Raw genomic sequence first — 23,516 nt, 5'->3', positions numbered from 1 at the left:
TTCAAAATTACAATGTATCTAGACCAAGAAAAAATTGGGGGTGGGGATAAGACAATCCACTGTGCCTCCCCCAAAGTGGATATTTTGTTAAGCTCAATAATCATTGTAGCACTGGCACAAAATCAGATTGGCCAGTGGACTGCAAGGCATAACCAATTTGTGCTGGGAGAGGTGGCACACAGCTATTATCCCAGCTCTTCCAGAGACTAAGGCAGGAGGATCGCAAGTTCAAGACCTGCCTGAGCAATTTGACAAAACCCTGTCTCAAAATCAAAAGGGCTGAGGTAGAGAGCTTGAAGAGCATGCAGGAGGCCCTGGGTTCCAACCCCAAATACGTACACACACAAAGTAGAGAAAGTTAAAAAACATGATTAATATACCTGCCTTCTCTTTTGGCCTTCAGGAGGAGGTGTCCAGATTCCTTGGGACTCAAGCCATAAAGGACTCTAGGGGAGGCCAAACTCAGCCCTCTTGACTATTTCTTAAGAGTGCCCTGACCCCCACTCCCACTCTTCACCCTACGTGGAGACTTCTGGAAGAGCCAGATGGATTTGAAAGACGACAGTGGGAGGAGAAATCCAGGTCTGAGGGCAGAGGCACAGCTGAAGCCTGGGATCCCCTGGCTCAGGGTGGAGGACTCAAGGACAGAGACTTGGGAGAGCAGAGCTGGCACCAGGCCAAGAGCAGCAGCATAAGGGGTACAGAAGAAATTGCAAGACGGGAGGGAGCCTTAGCAACCTAGAACTGAGCAGGGGTGTTGAGGGGCAGTGGACATCAAACTGTGGGGTGCTAAGCCCAACTCAGCTATGCCTTATTGTCTTTGGCCATCCACCTGCCAGCTGCTCAGGACTGCCCCTGGGATGGGCTGTCCTTCCTCTGACACTGTGGTGTGCAGGCATCTCTCACCTCCTTAACCCCCACCTTGAGCTCCTCTACTCTAAAGAAGGGAAGTGTTCACACCTCTGAGTGGTTGTGACCACCAACAAAGGTGGAAGAGGTTGCTGCCCTGTATAGTCACACCTTGGTCTTGCGTTTCTTCCTTCTCATCTACTCTCCCCTCCCATGGACCAGAATACAAGTAGATTTTGTAGAATTAAACCCAACCCACTGCAACAAGCATGATGCGTCAGGGGTCAGGGTCATCAACAGCAGAAAGCCTATGGTGGCTTCCTGATTCATGAAGCAAATTGCCACAACAGACCACAGATAGAGTGTGTTACCATAACTAGGGTGGCTAGGCTGATTGCCGTGCTTAGAATACACACTGAATGCTTGGGTTTTCTATCTTTTTCTTTTTCTTTTTTTTTCCTTTTGTTTGTTGTTTGTTTTTAGTCCTAGCGATGGACCCCAGGCCTTACACAAACTAGGCAAGTGCTTTACCACTAAGCTATATCCCCAGCCCTCCAATGCTTGGGTTTTAAAGATTAGTAAAAACAACAAAAATCATGTAGAGAAAGAACTCCCATGTGGTCCTAAGAGGGTCTTCTGACTTCAAGTGACAGAAATCCAACTCGAATGAGCTTTGGTGAAAGAGACACCCATGGGTTCACATCACAGATATTGTCAGCTTCTGCATTCCCTCACTCTGCATTTTGGCTTTGCTTTTCTCTAGGATGGACTCTTGCTCAGGGAGGTTCATCTAAAGATGTCCCTGGTGGCTTTAGGTTTCCTTTCCTCCAACCTAATGCAAAGATGGCACCTTCTATAGAACCAGAATTAATTGATTAGTCCAGCTTGGATTACATGTTCATTTATGAATCAATCACTATTGCCTGAGAGATAGACACTGTAATTTCACTGTACAGCCTGGGTCATGGAGGATTGGGATGGTCAAGGCAGGACAGCCACAAAGATTGGAGAAGGAGTGAATTCCACAAAAGAAGAGACAGACTTTATCACTAAAAGGAAGGATGCCAGACAGACAAAAAATGGTTGTCTCCTTTGTGAAGTATTTGCTCCTATGGTGACCTTTCTTTTTTAGCTCTGTAAGTCTTCAAGAGATTCCCTGCTAATCCTCCAATTCATCATCCTCCAGGAATTTGCAAAAGCTTGCCCATACTCAGTCCAGCAGGGACTTGGGTGTATGCAAAACAAAAAGACAAAGAGGGGGTCCCAACAGATGTCAGTGTCAGCGTGCTTTGTAAAAATGTATCTATACCAAACATAGATTTGTATGCTTTATAGAATGAGAATAATAGCAAAGACAGCCTAATGTCATTGTGGGAGGCTGAGGCAGGAGGATCTCAAGTTCAAGGTCAGCCTGGGCAACTTAGTAAACACTGTCTCAATAAAATATGCATATGTGTGTGTGTGTGTGTGTGTGTGTGTGTGTACAGCTCAGTTATAGAGTTCTTCTTGCCTAGCATGTGGTAGGGGGGCATCCTGAGTTCAATCCTAGTACAACAAAAAATAAAATAAGTAATATAGGAGAATGGCAGAGAAAATCTCACAGGCTTTTATCTTGTTTGTGTTATTACTTTCATGAATTTTTTTACTTACTAGGATTTTTATTCAACACAATAGGTGACTCTCTCTAGGAGATCAACACTTGTCTTTACTTTCAAATAATGTTTCAAGAAGGAAGAATTGTTCATGGCTTATTTTAATAAGGAAGGTCAATCTGACCTGCACCTTGTTAATTGAATTCTACTTTTTTTTTTCATTAAAACCCATTTTGTCCCATTGTCCCAGATGTGGACCGCCTATAAAAACTTATATTGAGCAACAAATATGCGGAGGATCCAAGATGGCGGACTAGAGGGTGACTGCATCTCCCGTCGCTCCAGAACCCAGGATTCAAGAAGGGGAGGCATTGAGAGACTTGGATTAACATAGAGCTGCGGGGTGAGTCTCCCACACTGGGTGAAGCTCGGCCCGGGTGGCAGGCCCGGACAGGGGTGGCTTCAGGGACCAGGGAAGAGCAGCCAGAGACTTCCCCAAGCAGCCCTGCTCCCTCCGGCAGCAGGCTCCTTCCACAGCCAGCTTCTCGGAGCAGGCCGCCCAGTGAGAGTCTTTCTGCACAGAGCCAGCTCCAAGCCCTGGAACCAGTAGTGGGCTAGGGGCAGCTTTCTTCGGAAGCACTGCATTATCAAGTTCCTCCAAGACTTCAGGCTACTGAAGGCTGGGAGGTGATACACTGGAAATCCACAGGGACACTATAAGCCAATAGAGGAAATCTGCAATATCTCAGAGTCCCACTGATATCTGACTAATATGAGAAAACAAGGGAAGAAAATGTCCCAAAGAAACCTAGATACTATATCAATAAAACCCAATGACAGCACAGCAGAAGAAATGTCAGAAAGGGAGTTCAGAATGTACATAATTAAAACAATCAGGGAAGCAAACGAGGAGATGAAAGAGCAAATGTAGGCATTAAATGATCGCACCAATCAACAGTTAAAAGAGCAAATACGGGAAGCAAGAGATCATTTCAATAAAGAGTTAGAGATACTGGGAAAAAAAAAAAACAGAAATCCTTGAAATGAAGGAAACAATAAACCAAGTTAAAAACCCCATAGAAAGCATAACCAATAGGATAGAACACCTGGAATACAGAACCTCAGACATTGAAGACAAAATATTTAATCTTGAAAACAAAGTTGACCAAACAGAGAAGATGGTAAGAAATCATGAACAGAATCTACAAGAATTATGGGATATCATGAAAAGGCCAAATTTAAGAATTATTGGGATTGAGGAAGGCTTAGAGAAACAAATCAAAGGAATGAACAATCTATTCAATGAAATAATATTAGAAAAGTTCCCAAATCTGAAGAATGAAATGGAAAACCAAGTACAAGAGGCTTATAGGACTGCAAATATACAAAATTACAACAGACCCACACCAAGGCACATTATTATGAAAATACCTAACATACAAAATAAAGACAGAATTTTGAAGGCCGTGAGAGAAAAGAATCAAATTACATTCAGGGGGAAACCAATAAGAATATCAGCAGATTTTTCAATTCAGACCCTAAAAGCTAGAAGGGCCTGGAACAACATTTACCAAGCCCTGAAAAAAAATAGATTCCAACCAAGAATCTTATACCCAGCAAAACTTACTTTCAGATTTGATGACGAAATAAGATCCTTCCATGATAAACAAAAGCTAAAGAAATTTACAAAAAGAAAGCCGGCATTACAGAACATTCTCAGCAAAATATTCCATGAGGAAGAGATGAAAAACAACAATGCAAATCAGCAATGGGAGGAACTAGCCTAAAGGAATAACCAAATAAAGGAGAAACCAAATCATGTCAAAAAACAAAAATGAATCAAATGACTGGGAATACAAATCATATCACAATAATAACCCTGAATGTTAATGGTTGAACTCATCAATCAAAAGACATAGACTGACAGATTGAATTAAAAAGAAAAATCCAACAATATGCTGCCTGCAAGAGACTCATCTCATACAAAGAGATACCCATAGACTAAAGGTGAAAGGATGGGAAAAAACATACCATGCACATGGACTCAGCAAAAAAGCTGGAGTATCCATCCTCATTTCAGATAATGTGGACTTCAAGCCAAAACTAGTCAGAAGGGATAAAGAAGGACATTACATACTGCTTAAGGGAAGCATAAATCAGCAAGACATAACAATCATAAATATCTATGCCCCGAATATTGGCTCATCCATGTACGTCAAACAAATACTTCTCAATTCCAGAAATCAAATAGACTACAACACAATAATACTAGGCGATTTTAACACACCTCTCTCACCACTGGATAGATCTTCCAAAAATTGAATAAAGAAACCATAGATCTCAATAACACAATCAACAATTTAGACTAACAGACATATATAGAATATACCATCCAACAAAGAACGAATACTTTCTTCTCAGCAGCACATGGATCCTTCTCTAAAATAGACCATATTTTATGCCACAAAGCTACTGTTAGCAAATACAAGAAGATAGAGATAATACCTTGTATTCTATCAGATCATAATGGTTTGAAATTAGAAATAAATGACAGAATAAAAAACAGAAATTTCTCCAATACCTGGAGATTAAATAATACACTATTATATGATGAATGGATAACAGAAGACATCAGGAGGGAAATAAAAAAATTCTTAGAAGTAAACGAGAACACAGACACATCATATCAAATCTCTGGGACACTATGAAAGCAGTACTTAGAGGAAGATTTATTTCATGGAGCACATTCAACAAAAGAAGAAAAAATCAACAAATAAATGACTTAACACTACAGCTCAAAGCCCTAGAAAAAGAAGAGCAGACCAACACCAAAAGTAGTAGAAGACAGGAAATAGTTAAAATCAGAGCTGAAATCAATGAAATTGAAACAAAAGAAATAATCAGAAAAATTAACAAAATAAATAGTTGGTTCTTTGAAAAAATAAACAAAATTGATAAACCCTTAGCCACACTAACAAAGAGAAAGAGGGAGAAAACTCAAATTACTAAAATTCGGAATGAACAAGGAAATATCACAACAGACACGAGTGAAATACAAAACATAATTAGAAGCTATTTTGAAAATCTATATTCCAACAAAACAGAAAACTTCCAAGACATCAACAGGTTTCTAGAGACATATGAATTACCTAAACTGAACGAGGAGGACATACACAACTTAAATAAATCAATTTCAAGCAATGAAATAGAAGAGGTCATCAAAAGCCTACCAACAAAGAAAAGTCTGGGACCAGATGGGTTCTCAGCCGAGTTCTACAAAACCTTTAAAGAAGAGCTCATTCCAATACTCCTCAAAGTATTCCATGAAATAGAAGAGGAGGGAACCCTCCCAAACTCATTCTATGAAGCCAATATCACCCTGATACCTAAACCGGACAGAGACACATTGAGGAAAGAAAATTTCAGACCAATATCCTTAATGAACATCGACGCAAAAATTCTCAACAAAACTTTAGCAAATTGCATACAAAAATATATTATAAAGATAGTGCACCACAATCAAGTGGGTTTTATCCCAGGTATGCAAGGTTGGTTCAACATCAGGAAATCAATAAATGTCATTCACCATATCAACAGACTTAAAGTTAAGAATCACATGATTATTTTGATAGATGCAGAAAAAGCATTCGATAAAATACAGCACCCCTTCATGCTCAAAACACTAGAAAAAATGGGGATAGTGGGAACATTCTTTAACATTGTAAAGGCCATCTATGCTAAGCCCATGGCCAATATCATTCTAAATGGTGAAAAACTGAAAGCATTCCCCCTAAAAACTGGAAAAAGGCAGGGATGCCCTCTTTCCGCACTTCTATTCACATCATCCTTGAAACTCTAGCCAGAGCAATTAGACAAACCAAAGAAATTAAAGGGATACGAATAGGAAAAGAAGAACTCAAACTATCCCTGTTCGCTAATGACATGATTATATATTTAGAGGAACCTGGAAATTCCACCAGAAAACTTTTAGAACTCATAAGTGAATTCAGTAAAGTAGCAGGTTAAAAGATCAATGCTCATAAATCCAATGCATTTTTATACATAAGTGATGAATCTTCAGAAAGAGAAGTTAGGAAAACTACCCCATTCAACAATAGCATCGAAAAAAATAAAATACTTGGGAATCAATCTCACAAAAGAGGTGAAAGACCTCTACAATGAGAACTACAGAATACTAAAGAAAGAAATTAAAGAAAACCTTAGAAGATGGAAAGATCTCCCATGTTCTTGGATAGGAAGAATTAATATTGTCAAAATGACCATACTACCAAAAGTGCTATACAGATTCAATGCAATTCCAATGAAAATCCCAATGATGTACCTTACAGAAATAGAGCAAGCAATTATGAAATTCATCTGGAAGAATAAGAAACCCAGAATAGCTAAAGCAATCCTCAGCAGAAAGAGCGAAGCAGGGGGTATTGCAATACCAGATCTTCAACTCTACTACAAAGCAATAATAACAAAAACAGCATGGTATTGGTACCAAAATAGACAGGTAGATCAATGGTACAGAATAGAGGACATGGACACAAACCCAAATAAATACAATTTTCTCATATTAGACAAAGGTGCCAAAAATATGCAATGGAGAAAAGATAGCCTCTTCAACAAATGGTGCTGGGAAAACTGGAAAACCATATGCAATAGAATGAAATTAAACCCCTATCTCTCACCCTGCACAAAACTCAACTCAAAATGTATCAAGGACCTCAGAATCAGACCAGAGACCCTGCATCTTATAGAAGAAAAAGTAGGTCCAAATCTTCAACTTGTTGGCTTAGGATCAGACTTCCTTAACAGGACTCCCATAGCACAAGAAATAAAAGCAAGAATCAATAACTGGGATAGATTCAAACTAAAAAGCTTTCTCTCACCAAAGGAAACTATCAGCAATGTGAAGAGAGAGCCTACAGAGTGGGAGAATATCTTTGTCACTCATACTTTAGATAGAGCACTAATTTCCAGAATATATAAAGAACTCAAAGAACTCTACACCAAGAATACAAATAATCCAATCGACAAATGGGCTAAGGAAATGAATAGACACTTCACAGAAGAAGATCTACAAGCAATCAACAAACATATGGAAAAATGTTCAACATCTCTAGTAATAAGAGAAATGCAAATCAAAACCACCCTAAGATTCCATCTCACCCCAATTAGAATGGCGATTATCAAGAATACAAGCAACAACAGGTGTTGGTGAGGATGTGGGGAGAAAGGTACACTCATACATTGCTGGTGGGGCTGCAAATTAGTGCAGCCACTCTGGAAAGCAGTGTGGAGACTCCTTAGAAAACTTGGAATGGAACCACCATTTGACCCAGCTATCCCACTCCTTGGCCTATAACCAAAGGACTTAAAATCAGCATATTACAGAGATACAGCCACATCAATGTTCATAGCTGCTCAGTTCACAATAGCCAGATTGTGGAACCAACCTAGATGTCCTTCAATTGATGAATGGATAAAGAAACCGTGGTATGTATATATATACAATGGAATATTACTCAGCCATAAAGAATGATAAAATTATGGCATTTGCAGGCAAATGGATGAAACTGGAGAATATTATGCTAAGTGAGATAAGCCAATCTCAAAAAAACAAAGGATGAATGATATCGCTAATAAGTGGATGATGACACATAATGGGGAGTGGGAGGGGTTAGTGTTAGGGTTAGAGTTAGGGTTAGGGAGGGGGGCAAGAATGGAGGAAGGAAGGACTGTATAGAGGGAAAAGAGGGGTGGGAGGGGTGGGGGGGAAGGGAAAAGAATAACAGAATGAATCAAACAACATTACCCTATGTAAATTTATGATTACACAAATGGTATGCCTTTACGCCATGTACAGAGAAACAACATGTATCCCATTTGTTTACAATAAAAAAAATGGGCTAAGGAAATGAACAGACACTTCACAGAAGAAGATGTACAAGCAATCAACAGATATTTTAAAAAATGTTCAACATCTCTAGTCATAAGAGAAATGCAAATCAAAACCACCCTAAGATTCCATCTCACCCCAATTAGAATGGCGATTATCAAGAATACAAGCAACAACAGGTGTTGGCGAGGATGTGGGGAGAAAGGTACACTCATACGTTGCTGGTGGGGCTGCAAATTAGTGCAGCCACTCTGGAAAGCAGTGTGGAGACTCCTTAGAAAACTTGGAATGGAACCACCATTTGACCCAGCTATCCCACTCCTTGGCCTATACCCAAAGGACTTAAAATCAGCATACTACAGAGATACAGCCACATCAATGTTCATAGCTGCTCAGTTCACAATAGCCAGATTGTGGAACCAACCTAGATGTCCTTCAATTGATGAATGGATAAAGAAACCGTGGTATATATATGAAAGACCCTCCGTCCCCCTGTCCAAGGAAAATCACGCGAACACTGGCTGCAAAAGCAAGAGGCTATTTATTAGGTACACAGGCGCCTGCGGGTGCGCAGCAAAACCTCAGCCGGAGCTTCGGTGAAGTGGCACACCGGGCTTTGGGGTACAGGGTTTTTATAGGGTGAAGGGGCAGGTTTCGCGCGGGGTAAGTAACAGGTTTCTTATTGGCCATCTAAGGGTAAGGTTATTTATTTTTTTTCATGGTTCCTGCTTATCAATGTAACTGTGCTGCTAACTGTCTCAAGGACAAACAGGACTGCTGGGCCCCTGTGCTTAAGAGGGATATTTGTCTGAGGAATGTGCGGTAGCCTGGAAACCTTATCCGCCAAGGACGGGAGCGGGGCTCAGCCTCAACTCAGGGTTCGAGGCATGGAGCTGGGGCCTTTCATATATATACAATGGAATATTACTCAGCCATAAAGAATGATAAAATTATGGCATTTGCAGGCAAATGGATGAAACTGGAGAATATCATGCTAAGTGAGATAAGCCAATCTCAAAAAACCAAAGGACGAATGATATCGCTAATAAGTGGATGATGACACATAATGGGGGGTGGGAGGGGTTAGTGTTAGGGTTAGAGTTAGGGTTAGGGAGGGGGGCAAGAATGGAGGAAGGAAGGACTGTATAGAGGGAAAAGAGGGGTGGGAGAGGTGGGGGGAAGGAAAAAAAATAACAGAATGAATCAACCAACATTACCCTATGTAAATTTATGATTACACAAATGGTATGCCTTGACTCCATGTACAAACAGAGAAACAACATGTATCCCATTTGTTTACAATGAAAGAAAAAACAAATATGCCACTTATGGTAAATTTGAAATATTTGAATATTTGAATAAGATTTGAAAATTTGGGACAGTATGTTAAAAATCAAGACAGAGGATGTGATTTCTTTTTTGTGCATTTTTAAAATCACAGTATTGAGATTTTTAATCTGAACATTTTTGATAGAATAACTTTTTGGTTAGTCAAAACAATGTTGTCTCATGCTAATCAGAAGGAAACATCAGATAAACTTAAGAGATACATTCTACAAAATATGCCTATTGAAGACTGGAATCTCCCTCTCACCCGCCAGAATATTCAAGGATAGGAATAAGGAAAGATGGAGAAACTCCCTCAGATGGGAGGAGAGTGAGGAGAGACCACAACTAAATGCCTTGTGGGAAACTAGATTGAATCTTGGGACAGACAAAGAACATTAGTGGGAGAACCAGGGGCATTCGAAATGGTCTATGATTTAACAGTATCGTACCAATGTTAATTCCCTAGTTTTAATGATTGTACTGTGATTATGTAATTTGATAAAATTATGGGAAGCTGGATGAAGGATAAAAGGGGCATGCTAACATTTTTGCAAATTTCATACCAGCATAAAATTAGTTAACAAAAGGTTAACAATAAAAGTATAAAGAAAGGGAAAAAATTCTTAATTTAAACTTCTTAGGTTTCTTAAAGTTAGAAGTTTAGCAAAGTCTCCTTGGCTTGCGTGGGTGTTGCTATGAATGTTCAGGAACAGTAGTGTGATGGGTCTGTGTAGGCATAGTCAGGTGTTGGCTTTCATGGCTCTGGATACACCTGAAGGCGTGGCTGGGGGGGATGGAGAGGGTGGATCATCTCTCTGCAAAGGCTCCTCCCGGAGGGAGCAGAGCGCATGTGTCAGTGCAGACACCTGCGTGTCTGCTGCTCTTCTGTTCAGGGGCACTGTCCAGTGGCGGCTCTTACCTGGAGCAGTCCTTCTCTGTTCTGGTCCTTCTCTGTTCATGATCAAGCATGGCTCACTGCATGGGGCCTGTGCTGCTGCTGCTGCTGCTGCTACTACTATTACTGGGTGAGTACCTGTCTCCTCCCTTGAACCCCGAACCCTGACCTCTGCCCTGCATCTCAGAGGCAGTTCTGGAGGGTGACAGGGAGAGTCCAGGAAAATCTGAAACACACAAAGGGGAGTAAGAGAAAAGGCCTGGCAGTCTGCCCCACTGCACATGCCGTGTACACAATCTTCGGGCCTAGCTGAGCCACCCACCTCCTAAGTCCCATCCTGGAACTCTGCCCCAGGTGCTTTCCTTTCCTATTGCCTCCCCTCCCCCAGCTCTTTCTGCCCCAGCCCAGTGCTCCACTCCTAGTCTTGAAGTATCACACGGGCTCATTGCCCAGCATCTTCAGTGTCTCAGTGCCTGGCATCTGCTGTACCCTCTAGGACTGTCCCTTCTCCACCCTGGGGCATCACAAGGGAGGGGTGACTTCCTGGGGTCTGGTGTGGTGTGAAGAATGGAGTCTGGTAAAGGTTTATGGCACAAGATATCTTGAAGCTGAGGTGCACTGTTTCGAGAGTGGAGAGGAGCTAAGGGTGTGCCTGGGAGGTAAGCAAAGAAACAGGCGGTTACAAGACCTCAGGTGGCACTAGGTGCTGTTGTGCATGGTTGAGGCCTGGGGGTGTGCCCAGCAAAGCAGGGACAATTCTGCTCTGGGCCTCTGGTGGGTAGGGGAGGCCCTGTCACTCTCCCATCTGCCCCCTCCACTTATGTACCTATTCCAAGCCTTCAAAGTCTGTCTGTCCTTCCTGCAGTGCTGACCCCTGAAGCCACAGCAAGAATCACCATAATCCAAGCCATCTAACCCACAACCTAGGAAGAAAGAGGTGGCAAGGCCAGAGAGTGACTGTGTTCCCAGTCCTGAGTCAGGATACCCCCTGCCCCCAGCAAGTCACACATAGCAAGATAGATGAGGGGCCAGACTGGGCCCTATTTATTCAGATGGGGGAACCAGAAAGCTTTCTAGTTTCAGCAAAGGGTTGGGAAAGTGGAGAGGTCAGTTTGCTTTCAGTGACTCAGGTCCTAAGAAGGGGCTGCCAAGTCCTAACTTTGGATACTGTAGCTTGCCTAGATTTACAGGTGATAGATGGCACAAGAGAGCACAGTTTGCCCCCTGTCTACATCACCTGTGTGAGTCTACTGTGGCAGAAGCCCTCTCTGCTTCCAGCAGGGTATCACCTGTCACTAGGATATGCCTTCATGGAAACCCCTGATGAACCCCCTAGACCTGTGTCTCCAAAAGTGATGCCATCAGGGACTTTAAAACCACACTCCGCAGTCAGGTCTAATTGGTCTCTCCAATGGCCTGAGCCCTTTCAGGGAATCCTTTTGCCTGGCTGGTGGAGGGCTGGGGAAGTCAGAGTCCAGATTGGGCAGGATGACTTAGACCCCTGAGGGCACATCTGGAAGGACTAGGAGGGACAACACCTCCCGCCACAGATGAAAGGAGGAGGTGCAGGAGGTGACTAGGAAAGAGGGAGAACTAGAAACCTATAGACCCAAAGGGTCTCCATGTGGGGCAAGAGTGGAGGAAGAGGAAAGGTCGGGTGTCCCACTGTACTAAAAAGAAAGGATGAGCGGCTACTGTCCTCAGTGCCATCTCCAATAAATCTCTATTAGCCAGGTCTCCAGGAAGCCTCACTGATTCCCCATCAGGGAGGGCCCGTGAGGATGGGAGGCGCCCCGCAGGCTTATTTCTGGATAAGTGCCTCAGTTCTGGGTGTGGGTGTACTTGGGGAGGATGGGCCTTAGCTTCTGCAGAGGGCGGGGACCAGCTTCCAGGCATCCCATTGATCCCTAACGTGTTGCAAGGACTCCAAGAACCTGCCGCTGCCCACTCAGTGAACGAGGTCAGTTCAGTGACAAGTGGCCACACCTTTAGTCCCCACTCTGTCCCCACTTGAGTCTTGAGCGCCCTACAAATTCCGGGGATGTGGTCAGGGTGAAACGTGCACGTAGGGTGCACAGAGAACTGAAGCGTGCCCCACTTCCACCAGGGTCTGCAAGCTCCGCTGGGGGGAACCGCTGCGTGGACGCTGCCGAAGCGTGCACAGCCAACGCGCTGTGCCAGCGACTGCGCACGGAGTACGTGGAGCAGTGTTTGGGGAGGGTCGTAAACGGGGGGTGCCCCCGCTCCCGCTGCCACCGCGCCCTGCGCCGTTTCTTCTCCCGCGGGCCGCAGGCGCTCACCCACGCGTTGCTCTTCTGTCCATGTGCGAGCCCCGCGTGCGGCGAGCGACGGCGCCAAACCTTCGTGCCCGCCTGCGCCTTCTCGGGACTGGGCCAGGAGCCGCCCTCCTGTCTCGCACGGATGGACGCTTGCGAGAGGAGCCGGGTCTGCAGGTGCGTGGGGCGGGGCGGGGCCGGTCTCTCGGGCTGACCAGGGCGGGTCCTCTTGCCAGTTCACCTCCCTCCCCGCGCCCCGCGCAGGCCCCGCCTCCTGACCTTCCAGGCCTCCTGCTCGTCGGTCCCCATCACCCGAGACAGTTGCCTGCGGGACCAGGGCCCCAGTTGCCTGCGCGCCTACGCGGGCCTGGTGGGTACGCACGGTCGGGATCCGGGCACGGGCAGGGACTCTCCAGAGGATGCCTCTGCCAGTGTGGGCCGATGACTCCGCTTTGGGGTCCCCCAGGTACCGCGATCACCCCCAACTACGTGGACAACGCGAGTGCGCGCGTGGCTCCCTGGTGCGACTGCAGAGCCAGCGGAAACCGGCGTGAGGAGTGCGAAGCCTTCCAGGGGCTCTTTACAAGGAACCGCTGCTTGGGTGAGGGCCCCTCCGCCCCCCGCGCAGGGATGGCTCGAGAGCCAGGATGGCTGCCTGGCTGACAGAGCCCATTTTAGAGGGAAGGAAACTAAGGCTTCTTGCAGCATCCACGCAGCACACTCCCTCCTCAATTGTCTGTCGTCTTGCTCCTGGGGGGGTCTCTCTGGAGACCAGGTCACAGAATCCTAGTAGTATCAAGGCCGAAGTCTCTAAGGACAGGTGGGGGCAAGAGTTAAAACACGTTGCTCAGGGACTGAGATTGGCCAAGGGGAGACTTCTACTTCCAGCACTAATGAGTGGGTTCCTTCCCCATGTGCTTATTCCCTCTTCTGGTGATTTCCTCTCATGGGGTCCTAATGGCTTAAATGTCTGGGAGTTAGGGGGTCCGAGTTTGAAACCCGACTCTATCACTTACTAGCTAAAAGTTGTTTAACTCCTCTAAGACTTTTTATGTTTGTCTGTAAAATGTGGGTATATTGTCACCTCCTATAAGGATGGAAGATTAGAGTTTGTGAGTCCTTATTTTGTTATTCCTTAACATGCACCTCCCATTTGTCCCAGAAGCCATTCCTTAAAAATGCCAGGGGGACTTGTTGTGCTTGAGGTTCCCAGCCAAGCCCACCCTGGACTCCTTCCTCCATAGATGGTGCCATACAATCCTTTGACAGCCAATGGCCCTCAATCCTGCAGGACCAACTGGGTTCCCACCACGACCCTGGGCAGCGCCTCCTACAGGTAGATGCAGCCAGTTCCCACACTGTTGCTTTCAGAGCCTTCCCACCCAGGCCTGCAGAGATGGACGCCTGAGTGACCTGGGGAGGGAGTGCAGGCAGAAAGCAGTGCCAGGTTCCTGCCTCCAGTCTTCACTCTGCTCCAACCCCTAGGTACCCTCTGCAGACAGGCCCCTGGAAGGGAGCTCCCTGCAGTCCATACTCCCTGTCCTGGTTCTCCAGGCCCTGCTCTGACTAGGACAGCAGACATTGGACCCCACAGCTGACTGCACACACTGCTGGGGTACAGGACCATGTCTCTGGTTTATTGCCCTCTGAAAAGGTACTGGCTAGCCCTCCCACCTGTCCTTTGCCCATCTGGACACCTGTGTGCCTATGCCCTGGAGTGAGGGTTGGAGGCTGGGGGCCTGGCTGCAAGTCCCTGATTTCTATCAGTAGTCATCTCGGTTGTAGGTCCCTTTCTTCACAGACCTTGAGACAACTGGATTCTCTCACTGGGGATGCACGGGAGAGGGTCACCTTTGCAGCTGAGGCCTCACTAGCATCCCCAGATCTAAAGAAGGTCAGAGACCATCCGGACTCCTGGAACTCTAGGAAACTGTGTTGGCCTCTCAAGCAGGTATCACCCTAAGGAATGCATGGGAGCAGACTCCCTCTAGCACAGCTGCCTTTGAGGACACCCTCCCACTTAGGCAATACCTGTGCCCCAGAATTAATGTTGGCAGATTGCTTCCTGTCCATGATATGCTGCTTGGTGGGCATCCCCTGGAATGAGAGGAGTCAGTCCCTGCCCTGCCCCTGCACTGCACTGGCTACTTGGTCATCCGTTTTCCCCATAGTTTTCCTCAGCACTAGGAATAGTGCACCGTGTTCAATAAACCCACCTGCACTGAGACACATTCTTTTCATGTTGTCTGTGTCCTGGAGCCTGGAGACCAGTGTTTGCTGTGGGGTGTGCCTCTCCTGGCCTGTGTGACCTCAGATGTCTCCAGAACTCTGGGCTCTGTCAGGCCCCCTACAGATGCCGAAATGAATCAACTCTCAGGTCCTACAGTCAGGGATTTTCTTTGCTTTTGTCTCTTCTCTGCCAATTTTCAGATAAAGAAAGTACATTTTCCAACTTCCTTCACATCTGGGGTGGCCAAGTAACACATATTAGCCCGTGTGACCCGGCAAATGCTACAAACAATGTTAAATTGCAGTCCTGGGCTGGGCACGGTGAGGCTGTAATCCCAGCAATTTGGGAGACTAAGGCAGGAGGATTGCAAATTTGAGGCCAGCTTGGGCAACTTAATGAGACACTAAATAAATAAATAAATACATAGAGATGGGGATATAGCTCAGTGGAAGAACACCACTGAGTTCAATTCCCAGTACCTGGGGGAAAAATGATGTTTAGTTGCATACCCAACACTGAAAAAAAAAATTGCATTTTGCAAAGAAGTTTGGGGAGGATTGTGTACAATATAGGGGTTTGGGTACTAAGCCTCTGCCTGCTTCCTTCTTCCTGCTTCCTGCCTCTTCCTAGACCCTTTTGAGGTTTGATAGGAACCATGAAGCAGGCTGAGGTGAGGCTGTTGGTGCCTTGCTCAGAGACCTCTTGGGTCTGTGCAACCCCTCCCTAGCTTCTTACCAAACTCATTCTCTAGAGAATCACTGCCCAGAAATGCCTGTTAGGTTATACTCTGCTCCTGAGGCAACTACAGCCCAGTACTGACTGAGGCAGGGGTACAAGGGCCTGGTCTGCCTGCCTCAGGCTGGGACAATTCTGTCAGCTGAGACCACCTCATGACTCAGCTCCTGCCCCTGCCCCTCCTGCCTCCCTTATTTACAGGTTTCCCTAAGGGTATTTCCTTCATTGTGTGAGAATCCTGGTCTTGGGTTCAGCTCCTGGAGAACCGGACCTCAAACACAGTGGTTAAGCAGAGACCACCCCAACACTGAGGACTAAGACTGTCCTGACCAGAGCAGCAGCTGTGGGACTGGGTGTGCACATTGCAATTCACACCAAACCCACAAGCTTCTTGCTGATACTTTCATCTAGCTCCCAGCTTCAGCCAGGATGCTCCTCCTGATTGCAACAAAATAAGTCAAAGTGGTTTGAGCACGCACCTGAGTAACCTAGGCTTCAGGCACAGCTGTCTCCAGGGGTTCAAATGATGTTGTCTCTACTGGTCTTCCCAGTGACTTTCCTCTGCAGTCAGTTAGGCCCTCACCAAGGGGTGGGTAGGATTCCAACACCCCAGGTTTATTAGCAGTCCCTGCAGAGAAAGGTACCTTTTTCCCAGCATTCATGGGCCTTGATGGGCTGAACATGAACTATGGACTTCTTTCTGTGGCCTGGAGCATATCAGCCTACCAGGGTCACCTGGTTTTCCAAATAAAGAGAAGATATTGGGCAAAGCAAAGCTGAGTTCAACCTGTTCTCCCCTCACAAAGAAGAGGGAGCTGGGTGCTGTGATGCACAGCTCTAATCCCAGCAACTCAGGAGGCTAAGGCTAGAGGACTGCAAGTTCCAGGCCAGCCTCAGCAACTTAGCGAGACCCTGTCACAGAATAAAAAATAAAAAGGGCTGGGAATGGCGTAGTGGTAGAGCATCCCTGGGCTCAGTGTTCAATTCCCAGTACAAAACAACAACAACAATAAAAAAAAAAAAACCAAAAAACAGATGAGGGACTACTCTCTTTCCCACACCTGCATGGGACTGGACACCTGTACCTGGGTTGGGGAGTCAGGGCGCGTGGGGGGAGGGTAGTGAAAGCATCATCCTGCCCTACTCACTGTAATCACACGGTGAATTAAATGTATGCTAATGCTTTTCTTATGTGAGGGTGTGTTAAACCCTGCCCCATTTTCAACTTGGAGTAATATGTAGGCAGTTAAAAGAAATGGAAATGACTCCAAATAAAAATAGGAAAGTATAGGCATATACGTTCCTAAAGATTGGGCAGATGAAGTGAACAGAACCTATTTGAAAATTGTAAAATTGTTCCATGGCTGCCGGTGATCCCAAAGGTGCCCACATCCTAATCCCCACAACCTGCAAATGTCACCGTAGAGGCAAAAGAGTATTTAACCTTATATGGCAAAAGATGAGATTAAGTTATGGATCTTGAGAGGAGGGTCTTATCCTGGATGAGTACAGTGGGCCTTAAATCCATCACACCTCTCCTAACACACACACACATAGACTAGATATAGACAGGAATAGGCAGGTGAAGTCAGGCAGAGGTCAGAGGGATACAGCCACAAGCCCACAGATGTCAGAAGCCACCAGAACCTAGAGGCAAGGTGTGGACTCTCCCCAGAGCCTACACAGGGAGCAAGTCAGAACTGTGAGAATAAACATCCATTGTTTTAAGCCATCAAAGGTGTGGTAGTTTGTTTCACTTGCCCTCAGGAAACCAATAAAGTTGCATAAGGTTGTAAGAGTTTGGGTTTTGTTACTTCTACATAAAAGGGGCCTAGTTTGTGCACGGTGTTAAGTCTGGCTGAAAACCTCAAGGCTGATTCCAGCTGTGGCCCCCATCACCACATGCAAGCCACCTGTCCTGCCAGGTAGCTATTACTGTCATGGACATACTGTGGGAGACTGCAGTCCTGACTGGGGATTATACACACCCTGCAACTGGGTCTCTGTTACCTGTTGCCAATATTGATTCCTGGTGGCTGGGACTGGGGCTGAGGCAGAAAGGCAGGTGCTGGAAACATCTGGGATTTGTTGGTGGAAACTTCATGGCTCATGAATGCCTTTTTGGCTTGAAGCCCAGAATCTAAGTGCAGAGTTAATGTGGAAAATACTCACTGCCCACTCCTCAAGGGAGTGAGGCCAGGCCAAGCTCACAGGACCAGCTCATTTTTGCAGGCAGCATGGACATTGGCCAATGAAATTTCCAGAAGGCCAGGACAAGCTGGTACAGGACTTTCAGAGTGGTCCCCCACGTAGATAGCAGCTTACCAGAAAACATGGCATGCCCATAAAGGTGGCAGGGACAGGGCCCCACCTTACTGGCCTGCAAAGGGCTGCATTGAAGGAGGTCCTGTATAACTGTTCTGCGGGAGACATGACAGCCCACACCCAAATAAGCCTCCAGACAAAGGTGGAAAATAGAGAAAAATTAAGATGATTATCCACATAAGAAAACAAAACACACAAACTTAAGGGACTGGAGAAAAGGACAGGAATTAAGCAAAGAGCAGGAAAAGCTTACCAATGGGTCCCGGCAGCAGAGCTGAGTCAAACTGTGTTCAGCACATTTCAGTCATTGGGATCATCTGGTCTAACCCTTTCCTTGTGTTGAGGACAGAGTGGAAGGGAATTCTTACCAGGCATGTTACATAACTCATAACAGGGTCATGAGGTATGTGTCTTTTCAGGATGTGACCCGTGCATGTGTGTGGGGATGGGGACCCAAGATGCCAGGAATGACATTGCTGTTAGTGACAGAATTTTCCAAAAATGATCGACTCTTGGTAAAGGTTTTAAGAAAACAAACTTCAGTCTTCCCTTGATTTATAAGTAGTTTAGTTGCATTTCTCAAAAACTGCATATTAAACCAGCTCTTAAATACTTTGGGTATAATAGGTATATTTTTCTATGTCTAAAATAATTAGAAATAGATTTTTTTTCTCGTCTTCACAAATAGCCAGCAAGACATTTGAAAGTTGGATCAATTTCTTTTTAGGTGGGAGAGTCTTGCCCATCACAGCCCACCCACTAAAACACAGTGGCACTTTCCTAAAAAGTCCCCAAGGGGCAGTACTATGCCTGATGAGAACTATTGCCCAGCATGGCCCAGCTCCACCCTCACATCTACCGCTGCTTGCTGGAGCCCACTTGGCTCCAGTCACCCTGGCTGCCTGGTGAGTGTCCGGACCCATCGGGCATGCTGCCACTTCAGGGACCCCGCACCTGCTGCTCCCTGTTTGGAATGCTCTTCTATCAAACATCTGTATTCCCACTCCCTCCATTCAGCTCTCCGTTCTGCTGTCACCTTACCTGAATGGCCCTCCCCAGCCATGCTATGTTAAGTAGCAACCCCCCAGCACTTTCTACCCCAACCCTCCTTTTTTTACCTTTCTTCACAGAACTTATCACTTGACATTTTGTTATTTATTATCTGCCCCCCTAGAATCTAACTCTTCAAGGACAGGGAGTTTGTCCATTTTATTCACTGCAAACTATCTGACACTTTGTGCTCAGTAAAAAAATTGAATGACTAGATGAATAAATCTAGAGGAATAATTAACTAAAATGGGCAGGGTAAGAGAAGATATCTGATCCCACTATTTTAGTTTATAGTGCCATTCCACAAAGTCTTAGGGACCCAGGCTCCTTCCATTCTGTTGCACTGCCATCTTCCACATGAGCCCTCGAGGTTGATGATAATGGAAGAGACACATTCTGAAGAACCTTGACAAGGAAGTGAACCCGTCATTGGCAAGGAATAATCATATGGTTCCACCCAGGTGACAAGGGGCCTGGGTAACACAAGTGAAGCTGGGGTCACAAGAGGAGAAAATGGTGTGGTGAGCATCTAGCCAGTCTCAGGTACTGTTTACTATTCTGTCACCATAATCCATTTATTGTTCCTGCCTCACATGAACATAGGCACCTCTCTTAGGGGGGTCAAGGTCCCATCCCATTTAGACCTAAAAGTGGACACAGTCTCTCTCACCACCTAACAACTTATCCACCTCACCTCCCAACAGGCAGGGCTGAGTGGGGCAGGGCACCCTCACAAACCATCTCAGGCAGGAAGGGATTGCTCAGAGCAATCACTGGTCTGCAGTGCCTTTCACATCCTTCTGGACCCTGCCCTGGGGTAGGGGAAGTCCTGTTCAGGCCCAGTTCTACTCTCTGGGCCGCATTTAGGATGACATTGAGTCGTAACCCTTCCCTGTACCCAACTTTCACAACTGTCTTCCTGTTTTGAGGGTGGTCCTAAGGCTTCCTCAATAGTCCCAGGGTTCTGTTTTTGTTTTAAAGACTATTTTAATAGTTTCTTAAACTTACTAGTTGTGGGTTTTTTTTGTTTTTCAGTGCTGGGGAGCAAACCCAGGGCCTCCTACATGCTTGGCCAACACTCTACCACTGAGCTTCCTTATTCACATATCTCTCCCTCAAGATGTTGGCCTGAAGTTAGCAGGCTCAAGTGGGGACACTATGGCCTCTATCTAATTTTCACAAGTCCTTGTCACTGTGTTCAACTAAGTCTCATGGTCTTTGTTGTTCACCTGTTTGGAGACAAGCAGTTGGCTTTTCCTGCAATATACTGGACTTCAGTTCTCTCTACCCCTTTTATGTTTTGCTGGCAAACTGGCTAATTTTTCTAGAACCAAATTCTTCCTTGTGATGCCTTGCCCAAAGCAGCCAGTAACAACACATGCCACATTCTTTTCCTCTCAAGCCAAAAACTCAGTAGACATTTGGTTTGCTTTCCAAGTTACTTAACATAATAGCCTTTGCCAATGTTATGGCAATGGCTTAGCAGGGACCTCCAGACTGTCCTGCCTGTTGCATCAGTTTTCACTGCATGCTCCTGAAAACTGGCCACTAAACCAATGCCAAAAGGCTACATACAGTGCATTGTACTTCAAGGTACAGATCTGTGTCTTAATGAGAGTAAGAACGGCTAACAGTTGTAAGAAAGGCCCTAATTTTGGTAGAAGTTTGCCTTTCAGTGATGCAAAGACCAGCATGGATCTTACGGAGCAGGGGGTTTGCATCCTGAGTGACTCAGGAACCCACGTTCCTTCTAACATGTTTCTAACATGTGGTCTCCAGGTAGGTGCCAAGTTTGGACTCCAGGTAGGTGACACTGACTGCTCAAGGCCCGGCAGAGCTGCACTGCAGGTACACAAGCTATCGTGGGGCAACTGCTCATAAGCTGCCTGGGGCTTCCCAAGTGCTGAATTTCACCCAGAAGAGTGGGAGGCACCCCACAGGCAGTTTTACATGTCACCTTCATAACTGCCAAATGCGTCCTCGGAGGCAGTCTGAAATTTGGTAACGTTTATTTTTTATTTTTATGTGGTGCTGAGGATCAAAGCCAGTGCCTCACACGTGCTAGGCAAGCGCTCCACCACTGAGCTACATACAACCTCAGCCCCTAAAAACTGATAACATTTTAAACATTTTTTTCCTTAAGGTTCTCATGTCCAAAATGTCGATAAACAAAACTAAAATTAAACATTCAGAATAAAACTACATTTTTACCAGATCTACTTTTATTTCAGAAGGAAGTTTGTATTATAGTATTTACTTTTGTTTATATACAAGTGCTTCACATTTGTGTTTAAAATGCACAGACCTCCCTTAATTCTCTTGTTCCTGCTTAAATTAGCTGTTATTTTACAATACAAAAAATACCAAAAAATTGCAGTCCTAAATGTATGTATAACACCCACAATCCCAGCAATGAAATAGTTTACAATACTTACTCCATATTTACATGAGTGCAATAGGTGCTAAATTGTACATATTAACAAACTAAGCTTGAATCCAAACAAAAAAAACCAAACAAACAAAAAACCCCCAAAATTGTAAATAACTATAAAACAAAAACATTTCCAGAGCCAGAATTAGTTCAACAAAACAGGCTTCACTAGTGTTCAGAATGTTTTGTGCACAAATTCAGTTTCTCAAAATCGATTCTCTTATTGCATTTGGAAGAGAAGTTGCCAATTTTCCTCTGCACTCCCCAGCGCCTCCCTGTAGACACAGCAGCGGCTCTGCTTATCTGGAAGCCATCCTGGGCAACTGTTTGGTCAGTCAATGGGCAAACATTTCAGACTTTCGCAGGGGAGCCAGGGAAGGCCCAAGGACAGGAAGCCTCTGTCTTCCTTCTGCCCTCAGGATGGCCAATTCTCACAGAAGCGACCACAAGGAAAGATCTCCTGGGATGACAGAGCTGTGAGGTGTTGGGTTTTGTTGAAATTCTAAAGAGCTACTTTCCCATCGTGGTCACTGCCCTAGCATTGGGTTAGTGTTTAGTGTGTTGGATAGGGGAATCCATGAAATGGAAAGATCAAACAGTGTTCATGAAAGTGTTACCATTACCCAAGGAAGTGAATCACCTCCCCACCCCCAACTATTCCATCAGTTGAAAGAGGAGGACTGGCACTGGAAGGTACAATCTTTTTCTTATCCATATTTGCCCTTATTTCCCAGTGCATCTTAAATCTTGCCCCTTAGGCCTTACCCATGGATATTCCCATTCCCTTTTGCCAAAAGTCTTCCTCCAGGTAAACTCAGGGGAGTATGGGCTGCTTTCTCTCCAAATCTCCTCCTACCTTGACAGGTGGCCCTTTGAGGGAAACACAGGCCTTTCTCCATACTGTGCACAAGGAGGGCAGGAGGTGGACGGGAGGCTAGGGTGTGTGAGGTCTCCATGGGGAAATGGAACTATTTATCAACGATCTAATCTTCCTACTCCTGCCCCCAGTTTTCAGTATAAAAGACTATGGTTCCCAGAAATGATCATTAAAAATGTAGACCAAGCCATAACAAAATGTAGCCTGGAGAGCCCCTTTTTTGAAAGTCTCGATTTCCATAGGTTATATAGTCTTTGAACTCAAAGACTAGAGAAAACATTTCTCAGGATGATACTAGTCATCCCTCACTCCCCAGAGTACCAACAGGCTGCCAGAAGGTTCCAAAGGAGCTTGCAGAACCAACAACAGTGACAGACATTCCTGCTTCCCGAGTCTCCTCTGGCACTGCCAAGTGCACAGACTTGCTGCCTGCCTCTCCGCAGGTATTCTGACAGACCAGTCTTGTCTTACGTCATCGTCATCTAACTGGTACCAGATGCAAACGAACACTTCAGTGCCAAGGTGGTGCAGTTCTTGGCTTCATCATCAATGCATAAGGGCCTGACAAAAGGACCTCCCAGAATTTGGATACCCAGTATATGGCACAGAAACATATTAGGTGAAACTCAGATGTCATTACATTTAATAAAAATACATGATGATATTTTTCTGCTTTATGTACACTCTGAATGTCTAAACATTCTGGACATTATTGTATAGTTATGTACAAGTGCAAGATCAATGTTTCAATGACAACTTTATGTACAGGCTCTCCTGTGACTCGCAAAGTTACCAGATGATGGCCCAGTCCCTCCTGGTAACTGGCCTAAGCTGCACTCTCTTCCTCCCTCCCTTCTTCCCCAAGCCAGGAGGAAGCTGCTGTCGGCTGCCAAGAAAAAGCAGGTAGATTCAACTGTTCCTCCACTGTGGCGTAGAATTAAATCTCACTTGCTTCTTCCTTTTTAAAAATAAACATTATCTTAAAAAAAAAAAAAAAAAGACAGACATAACCAGGTGGC

The 23,516-nt window shown here is 45.3% G+C and overlaps 1 protein-coding gene across 1 annotated transcript; it reads left to right on the top strand.

The window, feature by feature from the left end:
* Positions 1–10,645: 10,645 nt before the first annotated feature.
* Positions 10,646–15,002, top strand: Gfra4 (GDNF family receptor alpha 4). The gene is made up of 7 exons (XM_047539247.1): positions 10,646–10,703; positions 12,681–13,026; positions 13,114–13,223; positions 13,316–13,450; positions 14,094–14,185; positions 14,335–14,503; positions 14,635–15,002. The coding sequence occupies exons 1-6, from the start codon at positions 10,646–10,648 to the stop codon at positions 14,413–14,415; spliced, it is 822 nt and encodes a 273-aa protein (XP_047395203.1). The 3' UTR covers positions 14,416–14,503; positions 14,635–15,002.
* Positions 15,003–23,516: the final 8,514 nt, after the last annotated feature.

Source organism: Sciurus carolinensis, chromosome 2, assembly GCF_902686445.1.
Source record: "Sciurus carolinensis chromosome 2, mSciCar1.2, whole genome shotgun sequence".
NCBI lineage: Eukaryota > Metazoa > Chordata > Mammalia > Rodentia > Sciuridae > Sciurus > Sciurus carolinensis.
Note: the sequence above shows the minus strand (reverse complement) of the source record. Positions and strands in the feature narration are given on the sequence as shown.